The 13,506-nt window shown below is 42.1% G+C and overlaps 1 protein-coding gene across 1 annotated transcript in view; it reads right to left on the bottom strand.

Moving 5' to 3' along the window:
* The window catches only part of mmd2a (monocyte to macrophage differentiation-associated 2a), a 133,945-nt gene extending 125,419 nt beyond the window's left edge, over window positions 1-8,526 (bottom strand). The window contains exon 1 of the mRNA XM_041207078.1: window positions 8,472-8,526. Coding sequence (XP_041063012.1) covers window positions 8,472-8,503 — 32 coding nt within the window. The 5' untranslated portion in view covers window positions 8,504-8,526. The remainder of the gene's footprint in view (window positions 1-8,471) is intronic.
* Between the last annotated feature and the right edge of the window lie 4,980 nt (window positions 8,527-13,506).

The raw sequence follows: 13,506 nt of genomic DNA, 5'->3' as shown, positions 1-13,506 counted from the left end.
CCCCACCACCCTGCCCCACACACACACACACCCCCCCAGTGCCAAAAATACACCCAGCTAGGGGCCATAAAATCCAGCCCGAAGATTGGAAAAATCAGATGATGAGCTGGAGGCCAGAACAAGTACTCATAACCGTAACATGTGGGAAAGACAGGGAAAAAGGCGAAAATAATTTTTGGGCAAACTATTCAATAAACTAATAATTTGATTGGCAGGTGCCGATGGAAAAAATTGTATTTACTGCTCATCCAGGGTTGACCTCTGACAGTGGTGGTGGTGGGCTGCCTTCTTGAATCTTTGCAGTCCAGCTGTTTGATCTTACAGAGAGACTTGCCAGGGCACTTCAGATGGCATTTAAGAGTCAACCACTTTGAGTCATCCAGGTTGGGTAACGATGGCACTAAAACAGAAAATGCTGGAAAAACTCAGCAGGTCTGGCAGCATCTGTGGAGAGAGAAACAGAGTTAACATTTCAAATCCGTATGACCCTTCTTCAGAGCTCTGAATTACTGGAGACTCCAGGACAAGCCTGGAGGGTAGGCAACCCTAATGCACAGTGAACCAATGGGTTCTAGGTTTGGGTTCAAATCCAATTTAAGACTAATGGCTGGAAAGTGCACGATCATTTCAGATTATCTTTGGCTGTGGTGAACCTTGACTGAGTGCTTCAGAGCTCTGAAGAAGGGTCATATGGACTCGAAAGATTAACTCTGTTTCTCTCTCCATAGATCCTGCTGAGTTTTTGTTTCAGGTTTCCAGCATTCCCAGTATTTTGCTTTTATCTGAGTAAAGATGGCATCTTTCCTTTCTAAAGATCATTATCACACCCATTGGCTTCTTATGAAAATTCAACAGCTTCATGGTCACTTTTGTACTGATATCAGATTTTTATTTACAAACATTTTAAACTGAAGTAAAATTCTCAAACTATTAAGGTGGGATTTGAATCAATTTTCTCTGGGTTATTTGTTCTGGCCTCTGGATTACGAAACCAGTAGCAATTGTCAAATCATGGAAACTAGTAGTCATTAGTTGGTCCCTATTCTGGCTCTGTTTCTACCCCAGATGGCCCATTTTAATCCAGTCACTAACGTCAGCACAAAAAGTTGGTGCAAGGTTAACAAAAAGGATTTCGACATCTCACTCAAGTTAGAGACTGAAGTAAAATATACCCCCCGGAGAACTTGCTGCTTCTAAATCCTTGGTACCATAAACTAACAGATGAGACATCTGCTATATGCAAACATGTCATAACAATTTATCTGATTTTCCTGTCTTGGTTTGAACCAGTCAACAAAGAAACAAGCATTATTCACGTCATGTAAACAGAGCACAATGACGAACTGGTCAACATAATAACATTATTCAACCAGAGAGTGAGACAACTGCCTACACAACAGGAAGATTTTATCTCAAAAACAGCCCTTAATAGAAAGCAATATGTCGTTTGTGGTTCCTGTCTGCTCACTGAGTCTTTCACTGCTTCAGAATCATCCTGAAGAGCAAAAATAATCTCTTCTTTTCTCTGCTCCCTACTATCTCCTTAGGTAACTCTCTCCTGTCCCCTCCAAGAAGTACATGAAGCTTATGGGCTTTTTGATACTAAGATTGAAACCTTCCACCCAGCTGCCTTTGCTACATCCCCTCTTTTCCCTTACCTACCAAACCAAACATTCCTCAAGGCTAAAAACAAAAAACTGCGGATGCTGGAAATCCCTCAAGGCTGTTCCCCATGTCCTGGCCCTGAACTGCATCTTACCCTAGCTTCTCGTCTGTCCCCTCTCTTAACTTCTGCAGGTGCACTATCCCTCCTGACCCTTCTCAACCCATTTGTAGCCTTTGATAAGATCGACCACACCAATGTCTCTCCTCCATTGTCCAGCTCAGTGTGATTGCTCTTTCTTGATTCCACTCTTAACAACAGTGTCTACAGTCCTGTTCTTTTCCCTTATCTCCATGTATCAATCCTTGTCCTACCCTCTCATTATTGTCTACATTCAGCCTCTTACATCATCTGAAGGCATGGGATCAGATTCCACATTTATGTCGATGACAGCCAGTTCCATCTTTCTACAGACAATACAGAACCCTCTGCTGCCTCTGTGTTGCCTGACTGTTTGTTCAACATCCAATCCTGGAGGAGACATAATTTCCCCCCATCAAACATTGGGAAGAAGCCATTGTCTTCAGGCCCTGCTACAAGACCCCTCACACCATCACTAATTCCATCCCATTGGCTGGCCACTGCATCAGATTGAACCAAACTGTTTGCAACTTCAGCACCCTATTTCATTTTGACTTAAACTTCTGACCACATATCGTCTCTATTGCAAAGATCACATCTCCACAACATTGTCCATTCCTACCATTGCTTCAGTCCATCTGCTGCTGAAACCCTCATCCATGCTTTTGTCAGCTTCTGACTTCACTACTCCAATGGTCTCATGTTCACCCTCCCAACCTCCACCTTCCATAATCTTCAGCTCATCCATAAGTCTGCTGCCTGTATTCCGATCCGCACAAAGATCTGCTCACCTAACACTACCATATAGGTGTTACATAATAGAAGTTGTTGTTGAATCATAATGGATTATATTTAACTTCTGACTCAAATATGTGTTAACTGTCAACAATAAGAAAGGATCAGGAAATATTACACATGGTAGTCTGGGTCTGGATCATGGTTGTGGTGTTTAATTGCTAAACTGACCTCTCTCTAAAACTCCTCCTCTTAATAGATAAATCCATACAAATGTAGCCACTTCTAAACTGGTAGCAAAATGTAACTTTGACGCTCAAGGTCAGTGAGTAGCTATCTTGTTCTTTTTAAAGATTGTTTTGGCTCTGTGCAGCAAAGTGCGACATATTAAAACTTTTCATCTGGTGTGTGATGGACACATACGAGGTGCAAAATGTTTTGATACTACTAGCTCTCCCATGGTGTAGCTCAGAGGAAGTGATATACAGTCTTGTAAAACAACAAGCATTATACCATGCAGTGCGTAAATATTATGCTGCTGCCCACATGAAAGTGTCCCTTTAGGGATGTACTGAGTTGTCCTAAGCAGTATAAAATAAAGGGAAGAAGTCTGAAGGAGGTGCAGGAACAGAGGGATCTTGGTGTATATACACATAAGTCATTGAAGGTGGCAGGGCATTTGGTGAGAGCAATTAAAAAAGCATATAGTATCTTAGGTTTAATTAATAGGGGCATTGAGTACAACTGTAAGGAGGTCATGTTGAATTTGTATATGAAGCTAGTTAGGCCTCATCTGGAGTGCTACGTCCAATTCTGGGCACCATACTTGTGGAAAGATGTGAAGGCGCTGGAGAGAGAACAGAGGAGGTTCACAAGAATGATTCCAGGGATAAAGAACTGTAGCTATGAGGATAAATTGGAGAGGTTGGGACTGTTTTCCTTGGAGAAAAGAAGGCTTAGAGGAGACTTGATAGAGGTTTTCAAGGTCCTGAGGGGTATGGACCGGATAAATAGTGAGAAACTGTTCCCTCTTAAGAGAGCATCAAGAACTAGAGGGCACAGATTCAAAATAATTGGCAAAAGGAGTAAAAGTGATGTGAGGATTTTTTTTTCACCTAGAGGGTGGCTGGAGACTAGAACAAGCTTCCTGATAGGGTGGTGGAGGCAGGTTCAATCAAGATTTCAAAAGGGGATTGGATTGCTATCTGAGAAGAAAGAATGTGCAAGGTTACAGTGATGAGGCAGGGGAGGGCAGGTAGAATGTTCTTTCAGAGAGCCAGTGCAGACTCGATGGGCCGAATGGCCTCCTTCTGCACTCTAAAGGTTCTGTGATTCTATGTTAGGAGACTTTGAATGTTCTTCAGTCCTACAGATGGCTTTTCCTTCAGGTTTTGTACATGTGACTGGTAGGTTTATCAGAAATTGCTGGAGAGGTTTTGAATTTGCCACTGGTGCTGTGGCCGATATAAAAACTACTGATTGCACTTGTTATTCATTTCATTGAGTGGAAAAGAAAGTCAAGCAGACTTTACAACAAAAGCCCACTCTCCTCTGCCAGAGACAGTATTTGACTGCAGCAATCCATTGAAGATTAACCCCCGTGGCTCCTTCCATCAATTAAAATATTTTCAGTTGCTATTTGACATCAAGGAATACACAGATAGTTGAGCCTAGATATTAATAATTGGCCATGTGATTTTTTTATGAGTAAAATTATTTTAAAAATTTACTAGATAAATAGCATGTTCTATTGATCATTGCAGGTTGATAAGGAGATAAATGTATAATGTAGTTTATGTATGCAACTGCTCTGTTTTTGGAAGTTATGATATTTAATAACTATAAATGGAATGGTTAGTTTTGTCATGTCCAATGAAGGCATGTTTTATGTATACCTTTAAACATGGAATGTATTCAGTAAATAAATTTCTGGAACTAACTTTTACTTCAAAATGTACACTAACAACGTGGCTAAGATGCTTGCCAAAGGTCAGGCACAATTTCTGCACAAAGGATTAAATCATGTTGGAAAATGCCTCTGGAAAATTCTCAAATGCAAATGGGTTTCTCAGATGGATAGAGACCATCCTTACCAGCTAGATGGACGAGATCTAACAAATAATCGCTGTCAGACATGTCAGAGCCATGAGGATGGAATACCAAATAAGGTCTTCCAGTGGGCTATTCATAGCTGGTATGTTGATGGGTTACCAATCATTCCCCCATTGTGTATCAATCTCTCTGGCTCCAATCCATTATGTGGACAATGGAAGGCACTGAAACTTGCCATCATGTGCCCGAAACTAGCTTCTGATAGCAAATCTTTTATTATTCCAAGAAGCAGAGAGAAACTAATCAATCAGTCTACACAGGCTACCAGCTACAAGACATCAGCAGCAGAAAAAGCAGTAGACCCACGGCTTCTTAAACCTGGAAACTATATCATCTTAAAAGTCTCCTATTCCAAGCCCACCTGTAAAAAAACTTGATATCCTGACAAGAAGACACTACAGGTGACTAACTTTGCAATTTGCTGAACATCCAACTCTTCGAGGGAATCCTACAATAATCCCTGGTATATGACAACAGTTTATTGAAACCACATATATCGCCTCCTTTGCTGGGCCCACAATGACAGTTTTTCCTAAGATGATCCAAATCCATGAAGTATGAACTATTCTTTTGTTTACTATTTGCAAAAGTGCACTATTCTCTTGAACTGTATCCTTCTGGTATGTGTGTGTGTGTGTGTGTGTGTGTGTGTGTGCGCGCACGCGTGCACGAGTGATGTAGCATTTAGATTTTCAGGGTGAATGCGTGAATAAATAATCCTGTTCATTTAAATCCACAAAAGCTTGCTGCTGTTGTTTACATTGACTGCGCATACTCCAGCAGGGGGGGACTAAATAACTTACTCTCCAAAATCACAATAATTATGGACAGTAAGGAAAAGGGTACAAGGGTTTCAGTTCTCGCTTGACCCTGTCTGCAACAGTGTTCTAAAATGCAGAATATATGACTTCTATGAATAAAATCTAAATTATATAAAAATAATAAATATATGTGAAATTGTATGAATATATTGCTACTTTTAGGTTTCTAAAGGGACTGGATCATGTTTGACCATGACAAGCTGTTTTATCTTGTCCAGAACCATTGAGCCAGAGGACACATCCTCTGCTCGAAGAGCGGGGTATTTAAATCTAACGGCGGAGATGTCAGTGAGTGAGTAGTGTATCTATGGAAAAGCCTCACTACGGAGATGATAAAAGCAGTTAGTATTGATTCATTCAAATCCAAATTAGATCTATTTCTTTCGGAAAATAATATTTTGGGATACATACAGCAAATAAGTAATTTCAGATTTAACACGCTGGTAAGTGATTAGAAAGAAAAAAATTACTTCGGGCCTACGGTTCCTAAAGCTTTCCACCTCTGCAGTTTTCTTCATATAATTTCTGAGTCTGTTGAAGGTGGACTGATAGAGGTTAATTGCTATGATTGGTCAGCAACTCAATTATCATATGCAACTCCCAGAATGGTAGAAGATGAACTTCAGGAAACATTGGAGAGGGTGGGGGGTGGGGGAGGTATGCTGCGGAAGATGTGGGGTTGCGGGGGTGGAGTGTGTGGGAGATGCTCCTGCTGGTCTACGAGGAAATTTTTTTTTCATGTTTTGATTCAAACTTACCTGAGTTTCCTGCAGCCAGAATTCATAGCTTCTCCTAGTTTTTGCTGGCAGATTGGAGAACAGGCGGGCCTTAGGGGAGCCTGTGGTTAGAAGGGCATGGCACCCCAATGATGTCAACAGGATGTGACTTTGCCATCAAAGTTAGACCCTGCTTGCCACAGGTGGTCTTCCCGTGCCTGAATTCAGTTGAGGTAAACTGGCAAGTGGGAGAGGAGAACACAGCACCAACCCCTAACATCTTAGCCCCTAATCTCTCGTCTTCCCACACCATTGCAGCTGAACCAGGGTATTGGGGAAGTGAGTCAACATTGTCCCTTATGAACCTACTGATTAACTTCAAGCTGTCTAAGAACAAATTTGCTTGAGGCACAATATTGAGACAGAGTGTTGGGAACTTTACCCTGCTCTCTTTGACTTTGCAGTGCTTCATTCTGCCACTGAAAAGCAGCAAACTATCTCAAATTAACAGTGCTGATGCATCTAACCTTGGTGAGCAACTAAGCATACCCAAGTCATTTGGCAAAACGCCTCATCACCAGAGTTTTCAAACAAGCACCAAGATGTAGCTTGGATGGTAGTGAGAAGGGCTTTTCATGTCAGATCCTTCATGCACACCCAGTGACACTGCCTTCAAGGCTGCTACAGCGGGGAAGAGTCCATCACCCATCTCCTTCTGGAACGTGTGTTTGCAAAGAATGTTTGGAGAGTGATGCAGTGGTTTTGTCAAAGTTCATTTCAGGCAGCTCTGTGATGCAAGGCTCTGTGTTTTACGCCTTCTTCCCAAGGCCTTGCACTGAGACAAACAGCAACTGCTGCTGGGAGGCCATCGACTTGATGAGAGATGCTCTTTGGTCTGCCCGAAATTTGTTAGTCTTCCAGTGCAAGGGGTTGCCCACAACTGGGCGATGTACACTTGCATATTACAAGACCCAGGACCACGCACTGAGGGACACACTGAAGTTTGGGGCAGCTACCGCAAAGGCTCAATGGGGAAGTCTAGGGCCCTCCCATCACAGTGGACACCGAGCGGCTGGAAGCAGAGTAAAATCCCTTGGGCTATATGTTTGCATGCAAGGTAAATGTAGAAGCAATCTGCACTGTAAGTGGAGTGAGACTACAATGTTACATAATGCATTCAACCAAATTAATCTGTAAAGTATTTTATGTACTGCCACAAGTGAATTGACAAAGCACCTTTACAAGTTTTATGAATGAAGCATAATTTTCAGGAAAAGAAAACATGCCCAAAACAGAAACTATTCTTTATGGAGGACTAAATGTGAAATTATATAACTTGATAACACAGCTAGTTTACATGGTAAAGGAGTCATTTTACCTTTTGTGGCCTTGGTACAGTGTGGCTCATGTAGGAATGTGCAATGGATTATTGGGTGTTGAAAGCATTGTGCAGTGCCAGAGTTTTCAGCCATTATCTCAAATGGATGGGAAATCGGGCAGGCTGCACGTTGAGATTTGGGATTACGGTGAGCATGTGCTCATGGCAGGGATAAACACCCAACAAAGGCCAGACGGACTGTTTCCATGTTAAAAATTTCTTCATGGTGCTACGTAAAAGACAGTTGACCTGTTTGATTATATCCTTCCAGTATATCAGCTGTGGCTCAGTAGGTACCACTCTTACCTCAAATGTCAGAAGCTTGTGGGTTCAAGTCCCACACCAGAGACTTGAGCCTAAAGTCTAGGCTGATATGCCAGTGCAGTACTGAAGGAGTGCTGCACTGTCAGATGGGCTGTCTTTCAGGTGAGGTGATAATGTGAAACACTCTATCTGCCCCTTCAAGTAGATATTAATAATCCCATGCCACTATTTTGAAGAAGAGTTGTTCTCCCGACTGTTCTGGTTAATATTTCTCCCTCAGTCAACATCACTCAAACTGATTATCTGGTCATGGTCACATTGCTGCCTGTGGGAGCTTGCTATATGCAAACTGGCGGTCTGGTTCCCTATATTACAACGGTGACTGCACTTCAGATGTACTTCATAGCCAGTAAAGCACTTTGGAACAACCTGACAGATGTAAAAACAAGCTCTTTTCTTTCTATTAAAAGTACTGAGGCTATGTTGTACCTTTATAAAGGAAAGGGTTACACAAACGCCTTCATATTTGCCAAGGTGTTCTTTTAAAACAGCATTTTTTCAAACAAAGCAGAACTACAAAATGGATCACCATTTGAATAGATACTGTATACTCGACAATTGTCATTCCTAAAACACACACACACACACACATATATATATATATATATTTGATTTAGCAAATAACTCAAAAATAATCTTACCTTGCAAACTTGGTCTTCCGAAAATTCATCATTTTTGAGGTGGTAAGGCTTTGCCGACCAAAGCAGCATTACTGGTGCCTGCAAACTCTCGCCTGCTCCAACATCCCTGCTCAGAGAAGGAGGTGGACCTGCCCTCTCAGCTCCATCGCGCCCACTTTAGGGAGTTCAATTCAGTCAGACCTTTCCGTCTCTCCTTCCCACCTCCAGTTCACTCCTCTCTGGCATCTCGTCGGGGATTCAAACGCCTGGCCGACCACCTCGCCCCTGCAAATTACAATAGTTTGATAAATCCCATCCGATTGATTAAAAAAAATAGCCCTCGCCTTATTTTTTCTTACTGACTGAGAGCCGCGATGTGTTGACAAACTGTCGCCCCAGATGGACATCCCCGAGCTTGAAGCGCTGCGTGGCGGTCAAAGCTAAGGTTAAAGATTTCTTTTGTGTGGGGGGGGGAGAGACACAAAAGTAACCAAAAGACTAGTTATAAAATTACAAGGCTGGTCAAAAACAGAAACGAATTCATTTTCAATCGCTGATCTATTTTGCAAATGCCCCCAGGATTGTACACACTTACCAATTACAGATGAAAGTAAAACGGGGAAAAAAGCAACAGTTTTCTGGAAAATGTTGCAAGGAGACCTGTGCTCAGAGACACAATGGGCTTCGATCGCGCTGTTTGCTTTTTGTTACATCCTCCAAAAGATTTCCTCTTGTTGCTAGTTAAGGCGAAATTGAACACAGCACAAATCAGTACATTTCTCTACAATGTAATTTCTTGTACATATCATAACCGTGCGGGCACATCGTTGTTTCCTCTGTGTATTTGCAGTAAATGGGTCTCTTTAAATTACAGCTATTTAAAAGGAACACAGAACGATGTGAGGAGTAGGGGGGTGGGTTGATAGGAAAGATCAGATATGATCCGCTATTTAAAGCAAGGAATGGCGGGCCGACGGGCTTATTAATTACAACTACCTTTTCAGTTGGCTTGTCTTGAGTTTCTTGTCACTTGCGGTCAGGGTGACTTCAAAAATGTTGGTTACCCCTTAATAATAGTGACGTTGAAGTTTATTTGAATTATAGTCCATGGACCAAAATTAAATCCAACTTGGACCATTCCGTTTAAATTCATGGATAACATTTGTACGCCATGTCATTGAGGGTTCTAACTCTTCGAATCAAGCAGATTTGGATTGTTCCAACATTTTCAATTGTAGTAATAAGTGCAGTGGAACATGACAGCCTCCTGGAAGGTCCCCAAATGCATCATTTGATCCATAGGACTTATTGATAACCCAATAATCACAAACATCATTAATTTGACGGAGACACCTAGTAAAAATCTGCTGCACGTTCTCACCATGTGTCTGAAATATTAGGTTGATAAAGCTATCCTTTAAAATAAAACCTCAGCTATTTAATACGCCATGTAAGACTTGTATTTAACTAAAAGAGATCTTGGGAAGAAATTGCAAAGGGAGAGGATCCCGACCAATGGATTTGGGGCATGAGATGGGACCTATTCCTTGTAACCAGCTTTTCGTGGCCCAAGGGCATCCCAAAGCACTTTCCAACCAATATGAGTTACATTTGAAGTGTAGTCACTATTGTAATGTAAAAGCATTTGTGCACAGCAGGATTCCATAAATGGCAATGTGATAGTGGGCAGGATTTTTACCTCATCGGGCAGGCACGGTGGGCGGGCCCGGGAATGGATGCGAAGCCAACTGCTGTCCAATGAATGGCCGGCCATCATGAAAGGCGCGCTGCAGCACTGAACACTGCCAGGGTGGGGGCGGGAGGAGGGCGAGCGGGGAAGTTTATGCAGGCACGTGGGTGCACACACAGAGCTGCCTCAGGAAGCTGAGGATTTTTTAAAACACACAAATAAAGGTTTTACAAATGTTAAAAACATGTCCCCTCACATGACTCTATCACATGAACAGGAACATATTATAAATGATATTTCAACAGTTTTATTTTATTATTAATTCTGTTGGAAACCTCACCCCACCCATGGATGAGGTTTTCATAAAATATCCAAAGGCCGCCTGGCCGATTCGCCTGCCCACCAACTGTAAGGTTGGATGGGCAGTGAAAAATTACATTCAGTTAATACTTTAATGGCCTTAATAAGCCTGTTAATTGTTGATGGGTGCGCTGCCGACTCCCATGTGCACCTGCCGAGTGACAGTATTGGGACACTCACCCGACATCATCGCGCGTCATTTGACGCTCAAGCGGGTTGGGTGCTCGCCCGCCCATTCAGTGAAAAATCCTGCCCAAGATTTCAGTAATGTTGACTGAAGGACAAATATTGGCCAGGAGGCTGGGGGAAATTAAATGGTGCCATAGGATCTTTTCCATGCACCTGAGAGGACAGGTGGGGCCTTGGATTAATGACTCACCCAAAAACAACACACACAATAGTGCAGCATCCAACTATGCAAAATCCAGTAGTGCAGCATCCAACTGTGCAGCATGCAACTGTGCAGAATCCAATAGTGCAACATCAATGGTGCAGCATCCAACTGTGCAGAATCCAATAGAGCAGCATCAATGGTGCAGCATCCAACTGTGCAGAATCCAATAGTGCAGCATCCAACAGTGCAGAATCCAATAGTGCAGCATCCAACAGTGCAACATCCAGCTGTGCAGAATCCAATAGTGCAGCATCCAATGGTGCAGCATCCAATAGTGCAGAATCCAACAGTGCAGCATCCAACGGTGCAGAATCCAACTGTGCAGAATCCAATAGTGCAGCATCCAACAATGCAGCATCCAACGGTGCAACATTCAATGGTGCACCATCAAATAGTGCAGCATCCAATGGTGCAGCACTCCTTCCCTGGAGTTGTCAACTTAAAGTGACCCAGAGATTGATGTGACAATAACAAATTGCTGAGATTTTGCTCTTGAATTGCTCTTTAATGTATCTTAATTGTAGGAGTCAGGAAACATGAAAAATTTATAAATATCACTTGAATCTTGTAATTAGTTACAGCTTTTAATTCTTTACAAGTTAGGAAAATTCATTTTTTTGGCTAGCGTTTAAAGGGACAGTCCTAGTGCCTCTGTCCAGTAGCGAATGACTTTAAGGGAAGACCGAATTCATCTTTCTGACAGGTTATAGAAGTATTGAGGAACATTTCATTCATAATACATGTAGCACATAATGATTATGTTTCTTTTGTTCTCATGGAATTCTTTTACAATTTCCAATGCCACACAGTGATGTCTCATTAAGGCACCAGTTAGGGCCTACTCTTAGTGCACTGGGACCTTCTCTGGCCTGCTCTCATTTGCCTCCCAGTGGCAAGTCACAGAACAACACAGGAGGGATTGGTAAACATTAGCTAATACGATTCCCATTATGTTAGCCATATAAATACTGTGATTACAAGAGGAAGTCAGAAGCTGGGAATTCTGTTGGGAATAAGTCACCTCCTGTCTCCCAAAGCCTGCGCACCACCTACAAGGCAAAAATCAGGATTGTGATGGAATATTCCCATTTGCCTGGATGAGCACAGCCCATTTGATCTGCACCCCATACACCACCTTAAACATGCACTCCCTCCATCACTGGTGCACAGCAGCAGCAATGTGTATCATGTACAAGATGCACTACAGATGCTTGCCAAGCCCCTTTCAACAGCACCTTCCAAACCTGCAATTCTGTCACCCAGAAGAACTAGCACAGCAGATGCATGGGAACACCACCACTTGCAAGTCACCGCTCCTTCAATGTCACTGGGCCAAAATCCTGAAACTTCCCCCTAATGGCACTGTGGGGTACCTACACAACCAGGACTGCAACAGTTCAAGAAGGCCAGCTAATCCACCACCTTCTTAAGGACGATTAGAGATGGGCAATAAATGCTAGTCTTGCCAGCGACATTCGTATCCTTTGAACATTTCACAACCTCAGGACATCCCAAAGCAATTTACAGTCAACAGAGTACTTATTTCTGAAGGGTAGTCACTGTTGTATTGTAAGAACACAATAGCCAATTTGCACACAGCAAGCTTTCACAAACAGCAGTGGGATAATTATCAGGTCATCCATTTTTGTGTTGTTGATTGAGGGAAAAATGTTGGTCAGAAGAACTCCTCTGGTGTTATTAAAATAATGCCAAGGGATATTTTACATCCATCTCAAAAGACAGTCAGAGTCTCTTTTTAGCATCTCATTTGAAAGGTGGCACCTTTGACAATGCAGTCCTCCCTCAGTGCTGCACTGAAGTGTAAGGCTGGATTTTGTGTTCAAGTATCAGGAATGGGGCTTGAACCCAAAACTGTCTTAGCCAGAAACGAGTGTGCTAACATGGTTGACACAAGTCTCGGAGACTACAGTTGGTATACAAAACTGCATGACTCTAAATGTGGTAGGGTGAATATATCAAAATGATAACAGTATATCATTGAATTGTAGTTTGGCGGCCAAAGATTTTCACTCAATAAATAATCTGCCCTGGAGAAGGAACAAAAATCATCAGCATCTTGAGCCAAACCACTCTCATGAATATATCATACAGTGGGACCCAAGAGTAAAGGAGAGAGAAATGAGGAGTTAATCGCTTTCCAATTCCCATCTCTAGCCCCTCCCACCCATTCACACACTTTGTGCAACTGGAGATTAATATTGGAGCAAGAAGAGCAAAAACGAGGGGAGAAAATATACTTTTAAGGGAGAAGAAAAATATTGAATCACAGATTTCTTCATTAACAGAACTCCTGTCATTTGTACTGTGTGTATTTAGCATGTGGTGCATATGTCGTAAAATCCATTAACCAATTATTTCTCTGTAGTTGATTTAGAGTAATGTTAAAAACTGTAACCATCTTGTGGTTTTATCTTATTCCAAAAATGTTAATAGGCCAATGCCTCTTAGCTTTTTCTCTCATTTCAGGCAAGATATAAAGAATTATCAGTACTACAAGTGCTAGGACAATTCCAAGGCCATTTTCTTTGATTGGAAGAGAATGTGAAATGGAAGATGTTGCTATTTTTATTATGTTAAACAAATTTATCTTA

The sequence above is a fragment of the Carcharodon carcharias genome, chromosome 15 (genome assembly GCF_017639515.1).
Source record: "Carcharodon carcharias isolate sCarCar2 chromosome 15, sCarCar2.pri, whole genome shotgun sequence".
Taxonomy (NCBI): domain Eukaryota; kingdom Metazoa; phylum Chordata; class Chondrichthyes; order Lamniformes; family Lamnidae; genus Carcharodon; species Carcharodon carcharias.
The sequence above is the reverse complement of the archived record's forward strand: the minus strand, read 5'-3'. Positions and strand labels throughout refer to the sequence as shown.